The sequence below is a fragment of the Lissotriton helveticus genome, chromosome 5_1 (genome assembly GCF_964261635.1).
Source record: "Lissotriton helveticus chromosome 5_1, aLisHel1.1, whole genome shotgun sequence".
Taxonomy (NCBI): domain Eukaryota; kingdom Metazoa; phylum Chordata; class Amphibia; order Caudata; family Salamandridae; genus Lissotriton; species Lissotriton helveticus.
In genome coordinates, this window is record NC_136065.1 from 847,600,141 (window position 1) to 847,623,720 (window position 23,580).

At 43.2% G+C, this 23,580-nt stretch overlaps 1 protein-coding gene across 1 annotated transcript in view; it reads right to left on the reverse strand.

Annotated features, from left to right (window-relative positions):
• The window catches only part of ZNF511 (zinc finger protein 511), a 119,358-nt gene that overhangs the window by 35,208 nt on the left and 60,570 nt on the right, over nucleotides 1-23,580 (reverse strand). Inside the window, exon 4 of the mRNA XM_078643323.1 lies at nucleotides 3,456-3,657. Coding sequence (XP_078499449.1) covers nucleotides 3,456-3,657 — 202 coding nt within the window. The remainder of the gene's footprint in view (nucleotides 1-3,455; nucleotides 3,658-23,580) is intronic.

A 23,580-nucleotide genomic window follows, 5' to 3' on the forward strand; every position in this document is an offset into this window, starting at 1 on the left:
TTGTAGACGCTTCAAGAGCACACGAGCAAACATTTTTTGGGTGACATCCAGGAGGCTTATGGGGCGATAATTTGCCGGGTTAAGTGGTGAACCCTTTTTATAGATGGGGATAATTTCAGCTCCGACCCACATAGAGGACAACGCCATGCCTTGTAGGATAGCATTAAATAATGACCAGAGGTATGAAGCCCAGGACTGTGGGTTCGGAGCGGGGGATCTTATACAGCCGGAGAGGAGTTTACCCAGTGCCTCTGTGATCTCCTTCATTGTACAGAGTGGGACGTCTAGATTAAAGAGCTCCACATCTGGGGTGAATATTTCTACCCTACTCTCATCTTCTGATGACCTAGAGTATAAAGATTTAAAATGGGCTCTCCAGACTTCTTCACCCAGGTTTGGTGCTATGGCTTGTTGGCCTTCGGATTTCCCAGTCTTGACTAGAATCCAGAAAGCTCTCATGTCATGGTTATCCAGTGCTTTTTTTATTGCTTCCCATTTATCGCTTTCCCAGTTCTTTTCGGCTCTGGCTACAACTTTTCTATACTGGACCCTAGCCTCCTTGATCCGTGGCCTATCATTTGTTCTAATGGAAATTAGGAGGTCATGCTTGGCTACCTTACAGTGTGGATTAAACCAAGAGTACCTGGGTTTGGATTTCGGCCTTGTCCTACTGCTAGTGGAGAAAAATTGGGCCAGGGCAGAAAGCAGGTCCTGGTGGTTTTTAGCAATTTTCATTTGGGAGGATAGAGTGCTGCTGGACACGGATAGTTGGAACACAACTTATAATAGGGGGACAATTTGTTTGTATGGAGAGGCAATTTTATCCGGTGCTTGAGTGAGTTCCCCCCAGCACACCCTCCTCCCCCCTGCAGCCACTACTAGGTCTGGGTTAGATGTTGGGGGTACACTAAGCGAAGGGATATTTCTAAAACCAGAGGACTGTGGTCACTCTCATGGTGGGAAATGATCTTAAAATCGAGGACCTTGTGCCATAAGCTAACATCTACTGAGATGTAATCTAAGATTGAAGCCTGCCCTGGTCTATTAAAAGTAAAATTCTCGGGACTGTCGGATGGGAGACGACCATTACAGGCCCTCAATAAGTAACTTAGTGTGAGCGCATTAATTTGTAGGACCAGAGGAGTCCATGCACGTGTTGGTGGAATATTGGGCTCAGGAATTGTCCAAACTGAATCCTACTCACTTGGAATACTAGAGGATAGGCCATTCATGGGCTCGAATTGGCAATTAAAGTACCCTTCTAGGATGACCCAGCAGTTCTCCGGTATAGTGAGGAGAAATGAGGATAGACAATCGAGCATATGAGAGGGTTGCCCATAGCATATGGGCCGCGATTAGACATCGATTAGGGCAATCCTTCCAAATTTAGGAAAAGAGAGAAGGACACACAGAATATCAGGGGAAGAGGTCTCTAATTGTTTGGCCTTACAGCCCAGGTACACTCCAACCCAAGTGCACAGGTCCCCGAGAGTCTCCCCCTAGCCCCCTTGTCTGCTGGAACATGGTACGACGCATAACCCACTCTAAATGTGACTGCCTTTGACCATGTTTCCTGGAACATGCATAGATCGTGTTGGTCTATGAATGCCCCCCATGGAAACTCCAGTTTCGTGCTAAGACCTGCTATGTTCCAAGAAAGAATCTGCGAACTTAGTGATTCTACTATATTGACCAAAGGAGCCTGTGGGGTGGGGCATTACTTGTAAGGAGCCTGGTGTATACAATCGGGCTGTCCCTCTCCCCTGGAGATATATTAGTTGGCACAGTGAGGGTTACTGAGTAGGGTGATGTCGGAATCTGGGTGACCGTCCACATTGGTCCGCTCCTTATGTCTTCCTTGCTTCCCGTTTCCATCCTTTTGTACTGGATCACAGTGTTTGTTGCGGGCCATTTGATAGTTGGGGGGGGGGGGGTGCTTTAGTCAGTCGACCAGATATAGAGGACCGAATCTGTTAGCAACAGGGATGTGATATGTCAAAGGTATAGAACGAACCCAGCTTACTTGCGGCCTTGCGCCGCCCTGATCACTCAACCCCCATCCATTGGCCATGTTTCCCACATTGCGCTGCATTTGCTTTGGGGGATAAAATATCCCAGGGGCAAAGAACAGGTACCCCTGCATCCCTAAAGTGACCACAATCTAGGATGTATTGGACAACCCAGTGTTCCTTAAAATGAATCACTATAAAATCTCCAGCAATGTCTTTTTGCTTCCACCCCAGCCAGCTTACCCTCCGTGTAAATAGAATTTCGCTTCGATCTTGGTTAGGAAGTGGCCTGTGGTTGCTTAACCAATGAATACATTTATTTTTGAGTTCAGAGTGGGACTCCCCTGAGCCCCTTTTCAACTCAGGTACTCCCGCTAGCACAATGACATATGGAGTGGAGGCTGGGGGCAGGTTGATGCATGGTAGTGCGATCGGGATTTCCCTGGGTTTTATGTGTGATAGGCTCCTCTTGCGGCCCTCATTTCTGTAGGAGGAGTATTCTCGCACATGTTTGTGTTGGGCCCAACAGGAACAGGTGTGGTGGCTGGGACAGTTGTTGTTACCTTGTTGGGGTGCGTGGCCGACTCTATGACAAGAGGTCTAATAGGCTCACTCACTTTTAGAATAGAATCAGCTTTGCCCACCCACTGGTCCACCAATGATGCTAACTTATCTATACGAGTCGTTAGAGCATCAAGTTAATCTTTTACAACCGAACTATAATGTTCTTTAAGGTCCAACACCAGCTTAGACACCCACAAAAGGTTGCTCTAAGGTCGTCAGTAGTTGCTCGCCTGCGCCTTGCTAGGTTTATAGTAAAAAACAAACTGCTCTAATAACTCTCTGCTCAGCATGATGGGACAGAGCAGCTTCAGTGTTATATCAAGTTGCTGCATCTGTTTTCCATTTGTTTCCCATTTAAGTTCAGAAGGGCAATTGCCTACTTTCTCTGAAAGTCACAATAGTGTATTCACTCAAATGCGCTATGCTGTTTAATTTTTTTTATTGCATAAAGGATTTTTTTTACCTCTCATGCACACGATTGCCTGATCCGTTTTACAACATTTAAAGGTGTTCTAGAATCACGAATATGCTTTGAGAATCTTGTTACCGGCCATAATATTGGACTATTATTAAGCATGTCAATTCCTAATATAGGGATTATGTTCTCTGAGAATCTTGGATCTAACACTTCAGTGCAGCCGCCAGCAGAGAGTTGGGCAAAAGGCCCTCTGAAACTGTACTATACCATCAGCTTTCCTGTGCGTTGGCATCTGACTTTCTAAGGTATGTGTGCAATTTTGTGCGCCATGAACTGCGCAACAATCATATATGAATGATGCCATGTATGCCTGGTAAGCATCCTTTAAATTGAAATCATACAGTGACACCATGTCTGAAAACCTATCAATTGTCTCACAATAGGTTTCCCATCTCAGCTCTTACCATATCTTGCTTCTGCGACAGTATCTGGAAAAGAGAGTCATGCCACTCAAGGATGTGAACATCCAGCAGGTGTCCTGATGGGAAAGACCGCTTGCAGAAGGAGCAGACATTCCGGTGAAGCGCATTGTAGTGGTGTTCAAACCCTTCCAGGGTGTCAAAGAACTGACAGCAGCCAGCCACATGGCAACCGAACTCGGGCACCCTGGGCAAGAGAGCAGACAGAACAAGCATTGAAATGCCCATCTTTTAGGCTTTTGTACAGATAAAACTTTTTTCTTTGTTTTTTACCAATCTTCAGTAATACACAACGCAGGTACAGCCTCAATGTAGGGTTTTCCAACACAAAGAATACAGACTATACAAGTGCCAGTGGCAACAGTGCAAGTTTCTCTCTCTCTAAGAACAGGGTAGAGAGCAGGTGGTAGCAGCAGTGTACGTTTCTCTCACTCTCCCTCCCTCCCTCCCTCCCTCCCTCCATCCATCCATCTCTCTCTCTCTCTCTCTCTCCATCTCATCCTGCTAACTCTTACTACTTTCTCATTGTGTTGTTCCTCTGTCCATGTTGCCTGGTGCTTGCAATCTCAAAATGTCTCTTTGCCGCTAGCTAGACCACTTTTAGCAGCCAACCACCTAACCATCCTATCGTCATTTAATATGTAACCTGCAGGTTGAAGAGCTCTCTGCAACATGTGTTCACTTCAGCGAGCTACTACCAGCACATCTTAGGTTGTCAGTGCTATGATATTAGAGCATGGCCCAAGTCACTATAGAGGTGGTACTGTATCAGTCATTTAAATGTCTGAGTACTGGCATATCAGTGCAAGGTACACTTCAAGTATGGCACAGGTATGAAGAGAGGGGCCATTTACAAGCATGCGATGCCTCGGTGGTGGGACAGCAGAGCATGTTAGAGATCAGAAGAAATGGTTCAATTCCAGAATATCAGTGCACAGTGGAAGTTAAAGTAGGTGCTTTGTGAGAGCTCCGTGAATGTCTCAGTTGTGGAATAACGGTGGTGGAGGACAGTGTAATGTATTGTGGTAGCAGACTAAATACCACAGAACTTGAATATTGGGGCAATTTCCAGGTCAGTAAAGAGGCGCAACACGAGATGCATCTCTACTGGAAAGTCAGTGCACGATGCAAGTAATATAAATGGAGTATTAGAATAGCTCTGGTGATGATTTAGTGCAGAGATACACGTGTATACAGGGATTGATTTCAAGGTCTAGTGGAAAATCACTTGAAGGTCAAAGCACGGTTAAGATCAGAAAAGAGGTCCTTTTTAAAAGCACTGTGGATGTCTCAGTGTTACATCCTTCCTTCACTTCCTTTTCCCTCCTTCCCCATCCTCCCTCCTTTGTTACATCACCTGGTTCCTTGTCAGCCCTGGCATGCACTATGTTTACTTTCCATTCACATTCCAGATTCTGCATGGAATCTTGTCTGTTGCCCAGTTGCATCTGGAGCGGTTAATGGATGGACTTACATTGCTGTGCTGAAACTGAAAATAAAATTACTTCATCACCTTTTGGATATTGGACTCATTTCTACACTCAGTCCTGGGCTAGGAAGACGTTCATGGTGCAAGGGATCAGGGAGAATGTCTCTGTATGAGGATGTCAATATGCCATGCACTCCTAAATAGAAGATGTGGAATTCTCTTGTTGTCTCACAGGCGGGGTTAGCATACATGATGCATTTCAAAATATATGTGGATTCAAAGAGGTCTAACAGTATTCCAATACTAGGATATCAGTGAATGTAAAATCCCCAAAAGAGGAGTATTTCAAATGTGTAATAAATTAGTATTAAAAGGTAATAGCTGTTTGTAAAATAAGAATGTATTGTAACATGATTAAATATCTGGACACGCCTAACTGTTTACCACTGACTAAGACACGACTCTGATTGTTCTCTTCACCAGGCGCCCTATAGAAGAGCCTGCACGTAGACACAGCATGAGTGGATGCAACCCACATGGGTCACACCGGCATATCCACGTCACGAGAGGCTCCACTCAGCAGGCCATGTTGGGCGCTAATGACAGCTCTGATATGCTGCTCTGGCAGCCTTGAAACATGGGTCAGTCATGTCCTGGGCAATGCACTTTACAGTGACAATTCAATGGGGACGGGTGTCTGTTGGGACTGAGCAGGCAAGGGGTGAATGAGCAGGCACTGAGCACTAGCTTGCCCTTTTTCACAGCTGGCTCATGAAAGAAGAGGGAATATAAAGTGAAAGGTTTGCTTACTGTTTATATTAGGTAACGTACTTGTGGTGCCCTCTTGTATGAATAAATGAAGAAGAACTTGTATGTTTAAAGAGGAGCTTTAATTAAAGCCTCAGCCACAGGAGAAATCATCAACTGACACTAGAGCACAGATGTATTCCAGAATCTCACATGAGAATGGAATACTAGCATTGACAATTCCAGTGTATTAAAGATACAGATACAAACATTGAATACATAGTAATATCACACATCTCCCTCCTAAAGAAAGTTTGAACAACAATTTATAGTAAGGATGAATCCTACAGATACTCGAGCAATGGGGAAGAAAGAATCTATGGTAAATAGTCTCAAATAAATGGGGGGTCTACGTACTCTTTGACTTCTAAGGGAAGATGAGGGTGAATTTGAACCATTGGCAAAACTAGAAGTTGAAGGATGTAATCCTTGTCTTCCACACAAAGAGACACATAAGGGAATTCTTGATCTAACCACAACCACTCTGCTCCTGTTCCAAATTCTCCCATCCTCTGTTTTGATGGCATTCTTAAATACTTTCACTACTGCTCTTACCTCAGTATATTTCGACCAAGATCTACAACCAACAGGAGCTTTTATTCGAACAAGATCACCCACTAATACTTTCTGTACATTCACACAATTTCTTTTATCAAAATAAGACTTTCTTTCATCCAACTTCCTTTCTTCCTTCTTACGCCACTCACCAATTCCATTATCAACCAAACCCTTGTTGAGATCCATCCAACCAGGACACAACCAAGTGTTGGGAGCCCTCCCTTTGAACAACACAAATGGAGATTTTCCAGTTGTCGAGTGGGGTGCAAAGCGATAGGCATTTATTCTTTCCTGTAGAACCGATTTCCAATTTAAACTAGATGATCTTGCCAATTGTATAGCCTCCTTCAAGGTTTTATTAACTCTCTCAACTGCACCGTTAGTCTCAGGATGATACAAGGAACACTTTTTATGTAGTATACCAGACTTCTTCATGTAATCTTCGAAGACCCTAGAACAAAATTGTGGTCCATTGTCGGAAAGAAGACTATTGGGAAAACTCTTTCTTAAAGAGAGCGTCAAGGAATTTTATTACCTCATCCGAAGTGATCTCTCTAACAGCACACACCTCAATCCACCTAGAGTACAAATCCATCAAGACTAATAGATAAGGGGTATCACTCACACCTGACAGAGGACCAACTATATCAATAGCCACTTCATCCCAAGGATGACTTGGTAATGATCTCTTAACCATGGGCATCTGCTTAGTTTTCAATATTTTATCACTAGCACAGCACTCTGGGCAATCTCTCACTAACCTCTCAATCTCCAGATCCATGCCAGGCCACCAAAACTGCATGCGTAAAATTTCTTTAGTTTTAACAATGCCAAGAAGTCCAGAATGGGCATGGGACAAAAGTTTCTTCCTAATACCCAGAGGCGGCACCATTTTTGTACCACGAGTTAAAAATCCAGAATTTGTAGAAAGCTCGTCAGAGACTAAAGTCCAGGGTTTCTCTAATCGAGAGTTACTACTCAAGGACAGCATCACCCTTTTTATCTCTTCATCCTTCTCAAGCTCATCTCTCCATTCCTTCTCTTCAATTGCTCCTTCTGTAATCTCACATACATTTATGGAATCATCAGAACAACCACACTCATCCTCTTCTACAAAATTTTCCTTACCTACCATTCTTGAGAGACAATCAGCAGATTTGTTTGATACTCCTGGAATATAATCAACAGAGAAATCAAACTCCTGTAAAGATACAATCCATTTCCTAATTCTTGAGGAGATCGCATCTAAACCCTTTTTATCAAAAATCTCCTTCAATGGTTTATGATCTGAAAGAACACACACCTTTGTCCCCCAAATCAGGTTCTTCAATTTCCTCAGAGCCCAATAGATAGCAAGAGACTCCTTCTCTATAACAGAATAGTTTAATTCTGAACCTCTCAAACACCTGGAAGAGCAACAAATTAAACAATCCTTTCCATTTCTTTTCTGTATCAAAACGGCACCAAGACCTTTTTCACTCGCATCAGTGAATAAAATAGTGGGTAAGCCTGGTATAAATGCCTGAAGAGAGGGAGCCTTATTCAATTCAGATTTAATACCATCAAATTCTTTCTTGCACACTTCTGTCCACACATACTCAACATTTCTTGACGTTAACTTTCTCAACGACTGAGTTTTATCCGCAAAATTACCAATAAATTTGCCATAAAACTCCACCATACCAAGAAAGGAAATTAATTCTTCTTTATTCACAGGCTCCTTAACTTTATTAATAGTCTCCACTAATTCCTTTTTGGGAAAGATTCCTCGATCAGTTATTCTATGACCCAAGTAGTTTACTTCTTTTACACCAAATTTACACTTACTTCTTTTAAGTGTCATACCCGCATCTTCCAAACGTCTGAGAGCAGCACATACACGATTATAATGTTCTTTCATACTGTTGCCATAAATAAGTAAATCATCTTGATAGCATCTGACACCTGGTAACCCTTTCAAAATTCTAGCCATAATTCTTTGGAAAACTGAAGCCGCAGATACAAGGCCAAACGGCATTCTCCTATATCTGTAGGTGCCCATAGGAGTGATGAAAGCTGTTAAGTCCTGGGAATATGTTGTAACCAAAGAAGGATACTGAGTTCCCCGGGGATCCAAAGGGGGGGTATGGGAGGTAGGAGACAGAACTAAACTATAGTCAGGGAACTGGGAGTTCCCTTGTTGGAACTAAGGGACCTCACACACCCAGTAAACTAGGTGTCAAGCTTCATCACTGGTCCCCTGCTCCTCGTCAGACTGGCGCTGCAATGTCTGACGGGCGCCGTAGGCGCGCTTTGTTGGAGATCTTTTGTTCCAGCCAAAAGTTTGTATGCGTGTGAGGGGTCTGGTGGTGGTGTAGTCGTGAAGGGAAAGTGAGGTTTAAAAGAAGGTGAGGCAGTCCACAACGGATTTTATTCGGGTGGCTGACTCCCTTATTAAAAGGGTGAGAGGGGAGAAAGAAACTGTATGATTGACAGCGGACTGACTCAACCCTCTAGAAGGTCGACATGTTTCATGCCTGTATGGCAATTCTTCAGGACCTCAAACAATTGTACTACACAGTGCAAAATAATAAGGAAAAATTAAAAAGATACAACCTCACTGGGTCAATCAGGGAGCAAGCCAACAGGTCCTACTCTATGGGGGAACCTGGAAGAAATATATACAGGGATACCACTTTAGCATTAGGTGGATACAATCCATAATAAACCTAGGATCCAAAAAAGTGCTCCATAACCCATACACCCATGTTCTATGAGGTCTAAATCCCTAAAGCACAATGATAGGCATGATTAAATTAGCATGTCCATTCAATGAATTTTGTGGCAGTGTGATGAAGGATTAGACCGATCATAATTGTACGAAAATTAAGTAAAAAATTCATTAAAAACCGAAGAAGAGGTATTCACAACACTCAGTAATGATTGACTGGTTTTAAGAGCTTACCCTACAAAATAACCCTGGAGGGCCCCGCAGTCTGTTCCCGTGGGGCTGTTCGAGGAGGTTAATACCTGTGACAGGAAGAACAAATACAGGAACCCAAGGGGTTTATTTGTAAATAGGAATGAAATAACGTGGTTAAGTGCAGCCAGGCCAGGTTGGTAACCGGACACTGGGCCTGACTGCCAGGACTGTGATTGAGTGACGGGGAGGGCCCGGGAGAGCCATCTCAAACCCCCCTCCCTCACTCTAGACTGGTCGGCCTGTCCTGCCAGTGGGCGGCCAAACATGCGACGCAGCCATAGGTCACGGAGAACGGCCAATCCCCGCCTCCGCATACGGGGCCGGTGTGGGACCGGACCGGTGGTCCCCGCCCGCACCCCATCACAGAGGCCCGGGAGGGCCATGCCCCCGTAGAACCCAATGCCTGTCGTCCCCGTCGGGCAACCGACCGCCAAGTCATTATCCATTGGTCATAGAGCGGTGGGGAGACCCGAGATTGCGCTCTCAGAGGTGAGACCGATCACGCAAGCACCATGTCCTAAACATGACGCTCCACAAGTTTGCACACAGACACACAAGCTCTTACCTTGGCGTCGGACAGCAGAGGTGGAAAGACCTACCCCCCACGCACGGCGCTCCGACCGGTAGCGCGAAACAGCTGGTACCGTCCCGGCGGGATCGGCAGGGCTATATGCTGTTGAACCGCGACTTTGCCGCGTCGCGCTCTGATGGTGGGCGTGGCCAAAACATCCTCGACTGCGCATGCGCAGTGGCTTGAGCGTGCGTCAGGCAACTGAAGAGGGACATGAATACCCTATTGTGGCGGCCATCTTATAGGGGTTAGTAAATAGACAGGGAAGGTCTGTCTCAGGCAATCTAGCAGTCGGGAAAGATGCCAAGGCTCGAGGTAGGAGGCTGTGATTACACCGACCAGTTTGCTTGATGAAGAGATCACTAGCCACTCCTTAATGTAACATGACATCATTACTCTAATACACAATTACAAATTTACATTGCATGAAGGTCGGAGGGTGGAAATAAACCCCTCTCAACATAGTGATCTCATGGTCTGAAAATCAATGCGTGAAGGTATTTACAGTTGTAGACCAGTGACCAATGATGCCCTATAATCAGTAAGGACTGAGACCTATATGGATGAGGGCACTTGTGTCTTGAAGGAGGATAGGTAGGAAAGGGACAATGGGGTTTCAACCTACAGATGTATGCTGGATGAAGACGGGGAGAGTTGCTGTTTAGCCAAAAGCCGCATTACTCAAGGGTGCTAAGATGTGACCTAGTTCACACTGGTGTACTATATTCACCCTACATTGTGACGTAACCCTGTCATGTTCTCATATGTCTGGATGTTATGATGAAGGGCTATGGTCTACTCCCCTCAATCGTCACTCAGGCTGACATCTGTAATGACTATCTGTATAGAATAGCTAGCCAACCAAGGTGGCGGTAAATCATTGTCAAGACAGAGATTGACCAGGTTGGGGGGGGAACATATCTAGTCATGGGAAAACTCATCTCGCCAGTGATGCCCAGGGTACAGAATCGTTAAGCCCCCGGGTATCTAACTGTAGACGATGTATCCAACGTTGTTCAATTCTGAAAAGAGCCTGGTTAGTGATAGAAGTATGGGACTCGAGGACCACCCACTTCATACTATCAGCTTGGTGGCCATGTTGCACGTTATTTCATTCCTATTTACAAATAAACCCCTTGGGTTCCTGTATTTGTTCTTCCTGTCACAGGTATTAACCTCCTCGAACAGCCCCACGGGAACAGACTGCGGGGCCCTCCAGGGTTATTTTGTAGGGTAAGCTCTTAAAACCAGTCAATCATTACTGAGTGTTGTGAATACCTCTTCTTCGGTTTTTAATGAATTTTTTACTTAATTTTCGTACAATTATGATCGGTCTAATCCTTCATCACACTGCCACAAAATTCATTGAATGGACATGCTAATTTAATCATGCCTATCATTGTGCTTTAGGGATTTAGACCTCATAGAACATGGGTGTATGGGTTATGGAGCACTTTTTTGGATCCTAGGTTTATTATGGATTGTATCCACCTAATGCTAAAGTGGTATCCCTGTATATATTTCTTCCAGGTTCCCCCATAGAGTAGGACCTGTTGGCTTGCTCCCTGATTGACCCAGTGAGGTTGTATCTTTTTAATTTTTCCTTATTATTTTGCACTGTGTAGTACAATTGTTTGAGGTCCTGAAGAATTGCCATACAGGCATGAAACATGTCGACCTTCTAGAGGGTTGAGTCAGTCCGCTGTCAATCATACAGTTTCTTTCTCCCCTCTCACCCTTTTAATAAGGGAGTCAGCCACCCGAATAAAATCCGTTGTGGACTGCCTCACCTTCTTTTAAACCTCACTTTCCCTTCACGACTACACCACCACCAGACCCCTCACACGCATACAAACTTTTGGCTGGAACAAAAGATCTCCAACAAAGCGCGCCTACGGCGCCCGTCAGACATTGCAGCGCCAGTCTGACGAGGAGCAGGGGACCAGTGATGAAGCTTGACACCTAGTTTACTGGGTGTGTGAGGTCCCTTAGTTCCAACAAGGGAACTCCCAGTTCCCTGACTATAGTTTAGTTCTGTCTCCTACCTCCCATACCCCCCCTTTGGATCCCCGGGGAACTCAGTATCCTTCTTTGGTTACAAGTTATCTGGACACATACTCTGGACCCCGTAAAAAACTGTCCACACTAGTTCCTTCCTTTGTATTAAGTCCTGGGAATACTCATCTAATACAACCTGGTGGTAGGCTGACGCCAGATCTAAAGTGGTGAAAAATCTAGCCCCTTCTAATGTACTCACCATCTCATCTATATTTGGAAGGGGAAAGCTGTCAACTACCACTTCTTTGTTTAGCGCTCTGAGATCAACACAGAGTCTAATTTCACCAGTTGGTTTCTTAACCACAACTATGGGAGCTAACCATTCAGTAGCTTCTACCTGTTCAATTACACCACTTTTTAACAATTTTTCGATCTCCTCTTTCACTTTCTCTTGTTCCATTAATGGTATTCTCCTTACTTTTGCTACTACAGGTATGGCACCCTCTCTTAATCTGATTTGGTGCTTGTAACCCTTCAAGCAGCCCAAACCTTCTCTAAACACATTAGGAAACTTATTTGTTAAGTCTTCACACAAGTCTTTTCCCATATCCTTCATATCCACAGTATCTATCTGCTGAATTTGAACTTGAGGATTGGCATTGGGATTCAAAGTTACACCAAGTTGACCTTGATATACCCAACCTTGTAGAGTATCCCCTTTCTTTGCAACATAAATTTTTCCCACAATGGTCCTACTCCCAAGTTCTATCTCAGCCATGAAACAACCAACCATTTTGATCGGATTGTCTGAATACCCCAGGGATCTCACATCTGATCTCATCATTCTTACTTTACCAGCAAAATGTGTGTTAAATAGTTCTTCATCAATTAAAGTAATGCGAGAACAGGAATCAAATTTGAAGTTAACCATGACATTTCCTATTTTTACATCATGTTTTGGATGATCAGATACCTCACAATTTATCTCAAAAGTAATGGTTCTAACTTGTGGCTGTGATTGACTCCAACGTCTCCTTGTCAAGTCAGGTCTAAATACTTTTGTTCTACAACATTTTCCATAATGACCTCTCTTCCCACACACATTACATGAAATCTTTAACGCAGGACAAATTGGAGAGTTGGCTAAATGACCTATTTGTCCACATCTGAAACATGAAAATTTGTTACTCTGTTGTGTGAAATTGTTCTGATTTGTTGAACTTGATGCCAAATTCTCTTTTCCAGAACCAGTTTGAGTTTCATTTGTCTCATTTTTCTTAACTTGACAAACAATTTCTTAAATTTTTGTTTCTTCTTTTTTTCATTCAATGAGCCTTTATCTTTTTCTTTTTTTTAACTCACCAACGCACTTTGTCATATGTTCCACCTGTTTTGCTATGGCCAATACTTCCTCAAGAGGTGGTTCATCTTTTAACCAAAGCTCTTTTCTAATCTCATCATGTGCACACCTAAGTACAAACTGATCCCTTATTCTTTCATCAAGGGTTAATCCAAAGTTACAAGAGGACGCTAACTTTCTCAATGAAGAAACATAACCTTCTACAGTCTCGTCTCCTTTTTGTTCTCTTAAGCCAAAATGGTAACGCTCCATAATGGTACTGACCCTCGGGAGATAATGTTTATCAAGTTGTGCAATCGCAATTTCATATTCATTTAAATTGCGTTGCTCTCCAGCAGATAAGTCAGGAAGATGTTCTAGCACATCCTGTCCTTCCCCCCCCCAAGCAATGGAGAAGAAGAGAAAGCTTCCTTTCTGCACTCAAATTAGTTCCACATACCCTCGCATAGTTAGCAAAAATCTTCTTCCATTTTTTCCACTTTATGTTTGCTTCTCCTGGGGTATTTAAAAAGAACGCAGGTTGGGTTACATTTTGCATTTTTCTTCTCACTAAATTGTAATTTTTTTAAAAATATATATACTTTCTTTTTACTTTCTTTCTTTCCCAGGCTTTTACCAAATGTGTACTTGTTAATAACAAAGAATGAATGGCAAAGTGAGGAAAATGATATTTTGCCTGACCAAAAATGTCCACTACATATACCCTATGATACATATATGTGCATGTCACCCATGCATATTTCCTTGTAGTGGCCTGAATCACTAGGCCTCTGCAAACATGTTCTGCATTAGAAATGCCAGTCATCAAGTCTCCCAAACATTAAGTTAGCATAAGGCCCATGTATTTGAATTGCATTGTGCACTTTTAAATAAATATTGTAATGAACCCATTTTGTGGCGCAGCCCGAGCCACTTTTCTGAAATAAGGGTGTTTCATGACTCCTGACACACTGAAGCTGCAGTTACGTCCCTCTGACCTCGCATACTTCTAGCTCAGCCGAGAGAAGCCCAGCAAGAGGCCTGCCAAGACTGTATTATGTATAACTGTTATCCGAGGGAGATAGGGCCTAGCCATTCTGACTCCATTTAAGTAAATCACGGTGCTTGCATCCATAGAAGAGCTCACAGCCCTCATGCAATGAACGAATAAATATGCCCTCTCTGTCCTCTCTGCCCTTTGCTTCAGATAATACATCCCCTGACTCTAGATCAGTTGTACTAGACGTGCTGGTCGCCCTGACATAATTAAGATTCCTCTACTAGGTTGAAAGTCAGCTCTCCTCCCATTTATACGTCAATTGCACGTCATGCTCAAATTGCACAATTAGGACACAGTTCGAGCTGGTCATGCCAACTCCTCCTCTGTGTACCACCCACCTATGACACCTACCTATCACACACCTGTGACTCATCAAGTACACACCCTCATGCACGCCTCCATGCTCTTACCTCATTTTCTATCTTGCTCTGCCTAGCCTATGTACAAGAAATGTATATATACTATGTTCAGTAAATAATTGTTAGAAGACCCTTCCTGAACCTCTGTGGTGATGGAACTAATTCTCCCTTTGACTCGAGTTATTGGAATAAAGCCCATTTTAACTCAGATACCACGGACTCTGCTTCTCACTTGATGCATGCTAATTGTTAATGCCTAGAAATTCAGCCAGGGTAATATTTTATTTACCACATAATTTGGCGCCCTTACAGGGACATATCCCTTTCCCCACTCGCCGGAGTTGTGGGTCTAGTCTTTGCCCCCTTCTACAGCCGTGACGGACTTCAAAGTGCACACGCGATCGGGATTTCCCGCTACTCCCTCAGGCCAAGGAGGAGGACGGACTGCGACCAGGCATCCATGCGAGGCGGTGAGGAACGCGGATCGTCTCAACCAGAGGCCCAGCCCGTGAGAGAGCAAGGTCCGAGGTCTCCAGAGGTCCACCTGTTCCAAGGCGCAAGCGTAGTCAAGTCGAGTTTCCGAGGCCTTCAAGTTTCAAGTTCTGCTTTCCCGGTGAGTACCACTATGGGGAATGTATCTAGTTTCAAGACGGGCTCATTTTAGATGAGAACGGTCAAGACGTGTCCACAGTAAAACGTGGGCCCGGTCAAGACGTGTCTCTTTTTTGAGACCGGTATGGTTGCACTGTATTTTCAGTGCACAAAACTGTTTTTCAAGTACATGTTTAACTCTCTGTAATGGTATCTGTTTTAGTGTTTCAGTGTTATGTTGTTTAGTGTGAATGATTGTTGATTGTTACAGTCTATTTTTGTGTATTGTGTTTCCACTGTTCCAACATGCCACTGTTTTCAAAGTTGCGTCAGATAGGGACCAGAAAAGGTATACTAGAATAGACAGTTAATATCCGGCCTAGAGACACACGTGGTCATTTTATGTATAATAAGCATGGGCTAGACGCCATTTGGAAAAAGAAGTCAAGACCCTCTCAGAAAGATGCCATTGAGTTATGGCGCAAGGAGTCACATAGGAGAACAGAGAAAGAATTCAACAAAGTAGAGAGAAATAAACTAGCAGAGGAAAAAGCCAAAGAAAAAGAATCATGTCCTCTCAGAAGAACTAGCTAGAGTTAGAGTTAGAGCTATAAGTTTACTGTGGAGTTCCTTGTAAATAGCGCCTTGTAAATATGCCTTGTGAATAGCGTGTCATTTTTGTGACTTGTTGAGTTTCTTGTAAATATGGCTTGTGAATAGCGCCATGTGGTTATGTTTTGTGCAGAGCATGTTATCATCAGGTCCCTAGCCGTTACGTTAGGCAGGAGAGAGCTGGATCTCTTTCAAGTGCTTAGAGAAAATGTTTTGAAGATGTGCGTATGTGTTATGTGATAACGTGGAGAGATGAGTTCATGACTTTCCCATGTACTGCAGTCATTGGGGAATGATTGTGCTTCAGCTGCCAAAGAGTTAATATCTTTTATTGAGAAGGCAGTATTTGTTTTAACAAGGTGTTGAGGGATTTTGGCGTTTTTTGGTGTTTGCGGGGGCGTGTTTTTGAGCGGAAATTCGTACCCGTTCCAGTGGAGGGATTTGGTTGCTTTTTGGTGAGGAATTAGGGAATCACGTGGACTACTGTGATGCCAAATTTGAAAGGGATCTGAGCTGTGGAAGTGGTGGAAAAAGCATGTTTTGTGCGGAGGTGCGATTTGCCATGTTATCCAATGGGCGTATTTCTGAAAATTGAGATAAAAGTTTCTTTGACTTTATTATTCTGGGTCTGCCTATGCAGATGTGCTTTGTCAGTTTGCAGATTGAAGAGGTAACTTCTAGCATGGAGAGTAAAGAAGTGTATTTGTAAGGGTTTGCCTTGGAACACTTGATTTAATGTGTTTGGCTCAGAGGTGGGTAGTTGTAAATAAACCAGTCGGATTGAGATAAGGGTTTTGCACGGAGGGTGCTTAGATGTTTTCAGGGTTGACAAGAAAATATAAATCAGACCCTTCATAGAATGCGTTTTTAATTAGTGTAATAGAACAGTGTGTTTTTTTAAATAGGAATGTTTCTACAGAATATTTTTCCCAATGCAAGCTGCCCTTTAGAATAGCGTGTGAATGTTAGCACACTCACTTAGGAAAATGGCTCTTTGTAAATTAATGAACGTGGCCCTTTTGATAGCTATAATACACTACCATCTTAATGCATTGCTAAGAGTCCCCTACATTAGTTTAATTTGCATTCATTTAGTTTCAAGGCTCACCTATGTACTTTGACAGGCTGCTTCAATTGATATGTGCAGAGAACAGTCCCCACTAAAATTAGAAAACATGGCCTTTTGAAAAAGTATGAATCTGGCCCTTTTAATAGGTAGAATAGAAAAGCTTGCACACTTGCTTATGAAAATATTGGTTATGCAATGCAGAATTAAGGAGTTTGACATGTTATTTTCAAAAAAGTAAAATATGGTGTGTTTCCATGCCATGATTGTTTTGTTCTGTCTATTTTTTCCCTTGCAGCTAGTAGCAGTACAGAATTATTTTGAAATGCTAGCATGTCACTCAGTTACAGAAAAATATGTCTTTATTAATTTTCTTTTTACCACGTTTTTAATTTGCTTCAGTTAGTTAGAGAATAATGGTTCTGGCCTGGGTAGAGATATGTTATGACGTACAAGGAATGTGTTTTTCGACCTTGAGACACAGTCCGTCCGAGATGGCCTGGCTCCCAGTAAATGTTTATGTGAAGGGAGGGCTTTTTCTCTCTTGGAGTGCCTGTCTTGTTGCTATTTGCCATAACCCAATTCTTTCCGCGATCCCTTTGTTTTTGTAAAGGGAGTGCTACCCTCCTCCGTCTCCGACACTAGCTTCCTTCGTCTGTAGAGGGTGGAAGCTTGCATTCCAACCAAGCCCACTCTTTAAGAAACTTGGCAGACGCTTGACTCTTTCAATGAGCTCAGCGTTGGCAGCGACCCAATTTTAGAGAAGCAGCGACGAGTGAGAGGCTTGTCACCTATTTGTTATGTTTGACACTGAGCCAGCTCCTGGCTCTGAGGGGAGGGGTGGGTGAGCAAGGAGTGAGTTCTTAGCGAAGTTACCTCCCGAGCCCCTCTGACTTGTGTACAAAAAAAAAAAAAGTTGCTCTTCTGAACAGTCAACATTGAAAGCTTCATTGACTTCAGACAAGGTCACGCTTGCAAATGAATAGTTTAAAGTAGTGTAAGCAGAATAATTGGCAGGAGTCTTGCTCTTGCGATGGGTTCAGCATCTGGCAGTCATTCAATTTTAGATCACAGTGTAGCCCGGCTTGGAATTGATTCAAAGCTCCGAGCGCGAACATAATTCTAGAGGGAGGGGCTGCTTCTCAAAGGAGTGAGGAGTATCGAGGCTTCTAGGCCTTCTGTCTATGACAAGAATACTTTGATTTTATTCAAATACATTTAGAGAACATATTGTAGTTAGTATGGTCATACTATTACCAGGATTTAGAGTAGGATCTTTTTTTTTTATGAGCTGCAAGTGCTTTTGAGAGGGGTTCCCCAAAATAAAATAGTGTTTTTGTATTGAGAATTCATTTTTCTTTATTTATTTATTTTTATATAATTATTTCTGCTAGATTGATGTCAGAAAGTCCTAGCATTTACAGTCAGGCATTGAAAAGACAGCTAGACAGTATTCACATGCCTGCCAACACAGCACTGATACAGTACATAAACGACATTCTAATTACAGCAAGATCAGAACCAGACTGTGACATTGCATCTCTGACAGTCTTGCACTTTCTGTGTAAAGCAAGTGGTGTACAACACTTGCTTTCTAGGGAGGGTACACCCACCAGGTATACAGCTAACACGGTAGACAGCAAACACAAGAACTTTTCCCTAACCTAACCTTTCACAGCCCAAGACACAGAAGGAGGTTCGTGCATTTATTGGCCTCACTTCTTACTGTAGGCAATGGATTCCCCAGTATGCATATCTAGCCAAACTACTCATACAGTTAACTACACAGGAGGCAGCCTGTGACACCCTTGGACACAAGAACACACCTTGGCATTCGAGGAATTAAAAAGAGCTTTATGTCAAACGCCAGTTTTAGCGATTAAAATTAAAATGTTATGCTTTTTGTAACTGAACAAGATGGAGCAGCGTTATCTGTCCTTACACAAGATCAAGCCTTGTGCTTATTTACTGGTACACTAGATCCAGTGGCCCAGGCTTTGCCTGCGTGCCTGAAATCAGTTGCAGCAACAGCTCTAGCCATAAGACAAAGTGATTCAATAGTATTGGGTCACCCTCTGACAGTACAGGTACCACAGGACACAGACTCAACACTTGACTGTAGCAAGACTGACAGGACATGAACTGACATTATTTCAGCCACACATAGAGATCAGACGTTGTAACATTCTGAATCCTGCGACATTTTTTTCCCTCAAGTACAGTAAATGCACCGCCACATGAGTTATGTATATAGTGACAAAACCAAGACAAGACCTGACAGATATTGCGCTTTCTGACCCAGACCTAACACTCTATGTAGATGGATCATGCATGAGAACAAGTACAGGAGTATTAGTAGCAGCCTATGCTGTGAACACTGCTACAGAAATCATAGAGACACAGAAAATAGACACACTATCGGCACAAGCAGCAGAGCTCATTGCTCTGACACAAGCCTGCATAAGAGCAAAGCACTTGAAAGTGAACATTTATACTGATTCACAATATGCTTTTGGTGTTGTTCATGATTTCGGGGTCCTGTGGCAAGAGAGAGGTTTTTTGACCTCCCATGGTGCCAAGATTCAGCATGGCCAGCTTATTCAGGCCCTGTTAGAAGCCATACATTTACCTACAACCATTTCTATCCTGAAATGCAAAGCTCATACCAAAGTTACAGACACCATTTCCCAGGGTAATGACCTGGCAGACCGGACAGCCCAGACACCAACAGACATGACAAGGACAGAGGTACCATTACTGACATAAAGCATGACAGTCAGGGATCCCACACAAGATGTACTCAACATACAGACACATGCCACAACAGATGAGATAAAGAAATGGACTTTACAAGGAGGGGTCCAGACTAACCAAGGTTAGATGACTAAGGGAAAAGGTACATTGTTTTCTTCTCAGCTCATAGTCCAGCACACTTAGGAGAAAAGGCAATGCTAGACAGCTTACAGAACATCTGGTTTAACAAGCACATGCGTGCAGCAGCGAAACAAAGTGCGAATATGTATGATCTATTGCCAGTTCAATCCAGGAAAAGGCATTCCGGTGGAACAAGGCGGATTTCATCCTCCTGACCGCCCTTTTGAGGTTCTCCAGATGGATTATATCCAAATGGACAGATGTAGAGGTTACAAGTATGTCTTAGTAGTTGTATGTGCACTATCTAGATGGACAGAAGCTTATCCAGTTCCAGATTATACTGCTGTGACAACAGCCAGGCAATTAGTGCGCGAGTTCTTCCCCAGATATTGCCCCGTGTCATCTATTCTGATAACGGTCAGCCATTCTCCTCTGAATTAATGAAACAAGTGTCCCTTCTGTTAGGTTATACATGGAAATTCCATTGTGTCAGACACCCAGAAGCAGCAGGCCTTGTAGAAAGACATAATCAGACAATTAAGACATAGTTGCTGAGATCTGTACAGACAAAGGCGTGGATTGGATGGTGGCCTTGCCGGTTGCCCTCTTTTACATGCGTATGGTAGCTCATTCCAGAACAGGCCTATCTCCTTAGGAAGTATATATGTGGGGTACGCCTATGCCTAGAAAAAAATAACTGATGTTGACAGTAATATGCTGACAGATTACCTGGCTTCCTTGATGTCTGCACTACTCTCTTTTCATTCACAGGTTGCTGCTGCCTTCCCTGACACCCAGGTCAAGGAACACGCCATTGTCCCCGAGAATTTTGTATGTGTCCGGAATTTTGATCGTTCAAGTCCCCTTGAGCCACGTTGGAAGACGTCGAAGTTGGTGGAAGGACGTAAAGGCCGAACTCACCTTCATCACTACAAAAGACACTTTGGACTATTTGGAACTTTGGAACTTTTAATAAAGAACACTGACCTTTGCTAGAAATTACCACTCAGCAGGAGTATAAATCAAAATTAAGATCTAGTAAGTCAGACGTAGTTTAATTGTTTAAGCCCACCCGGTGGTGAATCGGTTAGACTAAGTTTTCTGACATGTATAAGATCACAAACAAGAATAGTAAAAACGAGAATAGTAGGAAGAGAGATAAGAAGGAAAAGTACTGCAAGATATTACGCAGTAGATGTATAGTTACCTTGATCATCCTTTTCATTCTGTGCATTGCTATAATTGGTGTTAGTTTATTGCTACATGTTTTCTTTCCCATTTCCTCACATATACATTCTTCCAGTAACAGTTCCGCAGAGCATACATTTAGTGACCTGCCACCCCATGAACTGTCATATCGACTTGCACTACGTAACAATACCTTTATTCGAATGTTACACCACTCTCACCAGACCAGCAATGCGACTGATTGCTGGGTATGTGGCCAACTGCCCCCTTATCAGAAAACGGAGGGAGTTTTGCCATTCTACCCTTTACCGTTCTCACACAATGGTTCGTGTGGAGCATGGTTTGCTCTAATGACCTAAATAGATAGAAAGTACATAGCTTATCCAGGTGGCTGGATATATGGAAACCTGAATAAAGTAATGAATGAAGCATGTTTCCCAGACAAAGACGGATTCCCCCAAAGGAAAGGAACTGTTCTAGAAAATGAGGAGTATGAACAAGGAAATGCATCTGTTAATTTTATAATGTTAAATGTTCAGCCCAAGCAAAACACAGGTCCACCGTTTATTTCAGTCCTGCCAGCTAAAGGTGATTTATGTGTTAAAAAGAAAGGCTCAGTACATATGGGACATAGCGAGTGTAAAGTTGTAGTAGAGTTTGATGATAAAGGACTTTCTTCTTTCAAAACATCACGCCATACCTATTTCATTTGCGGTCAGACAGCCTATGTACATCTGCCCTTAGACTGGGGTGGGACTTGTTATATAGCATTCCTATTGCCACCTGTTTTTTTGGCCCCATCCCATTATCATAGAGATTCACAACTAGAACATGTTAGACAAAAGAGAGAGACAGATCCTGCAGGGATTGATCAGACTGAAACAGCTTGGGAGCAATATACAGATTTCAACAAAGGTTTCTTTTTCTTCGTTGGCCCCGTCCAAAACAGTAAACTGATACGCAGGTTAACAGAACTCTTGAAGCAGTAGTGAATGTGACTGCATCTGCCCTGGCGAACTTAACCCAGGAACAGTCTGCTATGAGACTTGTCGTTCTTCAAAATCGCCTCGTTCTAGACGTCATCTTGGCGGATAGGGGCGGAGCTTGTAGAGTGATCCGATCTAGTTGTTGCATTTTCATCCCAGATAATGCACCATCTGTGTACGAAGCAATAATAAGACTCCACAAAATTGCTCATGCCATACATCAAGACCCAGGCACATGTACCTGGTCCAGTTGGCTCTGGGGTATAATATCGGCATGGGGATGGAAAGTTATGTCCTTCCTAGGAATGGCCCTACTTATGGTATTTGGTTGCTGTCTCTGTCTGCAGTGTGGCCCGGCCATTTGCGGCCTGTGTGCTACTGCCTGTATTCCACATCCACGTAAACAAAGGATAAAAGATAAAGAAATGATGCTGTATGATCAACTATACGGTCTCATGAATATAGATGTATCCTGAAGGGTTATGTAGGTGACAAGGAGGGAATGAGGAAAATTATATTTTGCCTGACCAAAAATGTCCACTACATATACCCTATGTTACATATATGTGCATGTCACCCATGCATATTTCCTTGTAGTGGCCTGAATCACTAGGCCTCTGCAAACATGTTCTGCATTAGAAATGCCAGTCATCAAGTCTCCCAAACATTAAGTTAGCATAAGGCCCATGTATTTGCATTGCATTGTGCACTTTTAAATAAATATTGTAATGAACCCATTTTGTGGCGCAGCCCGAGCCACTTTTCTGAAATAAGGGTGTTTCATGACTCCTGACACACTGAAGCTGCAGTTACGTCCCTCTGACCTCGCATACTTCTAGCTCAGCCGAGAGAAGCCCAGCAAGAGGCCTGCCAAGACTGTATTATGTATAACTGTTATCCGAGGGAGATAGGGCCTAGCCATTCTGACTCCATTTAAGTAAATCACGGTGCTTGCATCCATAGAAGAGCTCACAGCCCTCATGCAATGAACGAATAAATATGCCCTCTCTGTCTTTTAGTGACGAACAACCTTTGCTTCAGATAATACATCCCCTGACTCTAGATCAGTTGTACTAGACGTGCTGGTCGCCCTGACATAATTGAGATTCCTCTACTAGGTTGAAAGTCATCTCTCCTCCCATTTACACGTAAATTGCACGTCATGCTCAAATTGCACAATTAGGACACAGTTCGAGCTGGTCATGCCAACTCCTCCTCTGTGTACCACCCACCTATGACACCTACCTATCACACACCTGTGACTCATCAAGTACACACCCTCATGCACGCCTCCATGCTCTTACCTCATTTTCTATCTAGCTCTGCCTAGCCTATGTACAAGAAATGTATATATACTATGTTCAGTAAATAATTGTTAGAAGACCCTTCCTGAACCTCTGTGGTGATGGAACTAATTCTCCCTTTGACTCGAGTTATTGGAATAAAGCCCATTTCAACTCAGATACCACGGACTCTGCTTCTCACTTGATGCATGCTAATTGTTAATGCCTAGAAATTCAGCCAGGGTAATACCACTTTTACCACAAAAGTCTAAATTCTATTAGTTCCTGGAGACCAGCATCTTTTGTAGTAATTATGATGTAAGTCCTGCTTTGATTTTCCCTTTATGATGTAAAAAGAACCTTCAGGTTATGCAGGAGAATTGAGAAGAATATTCCTTCTTGTGAACGTTCCTTTAGTATTTAGTGC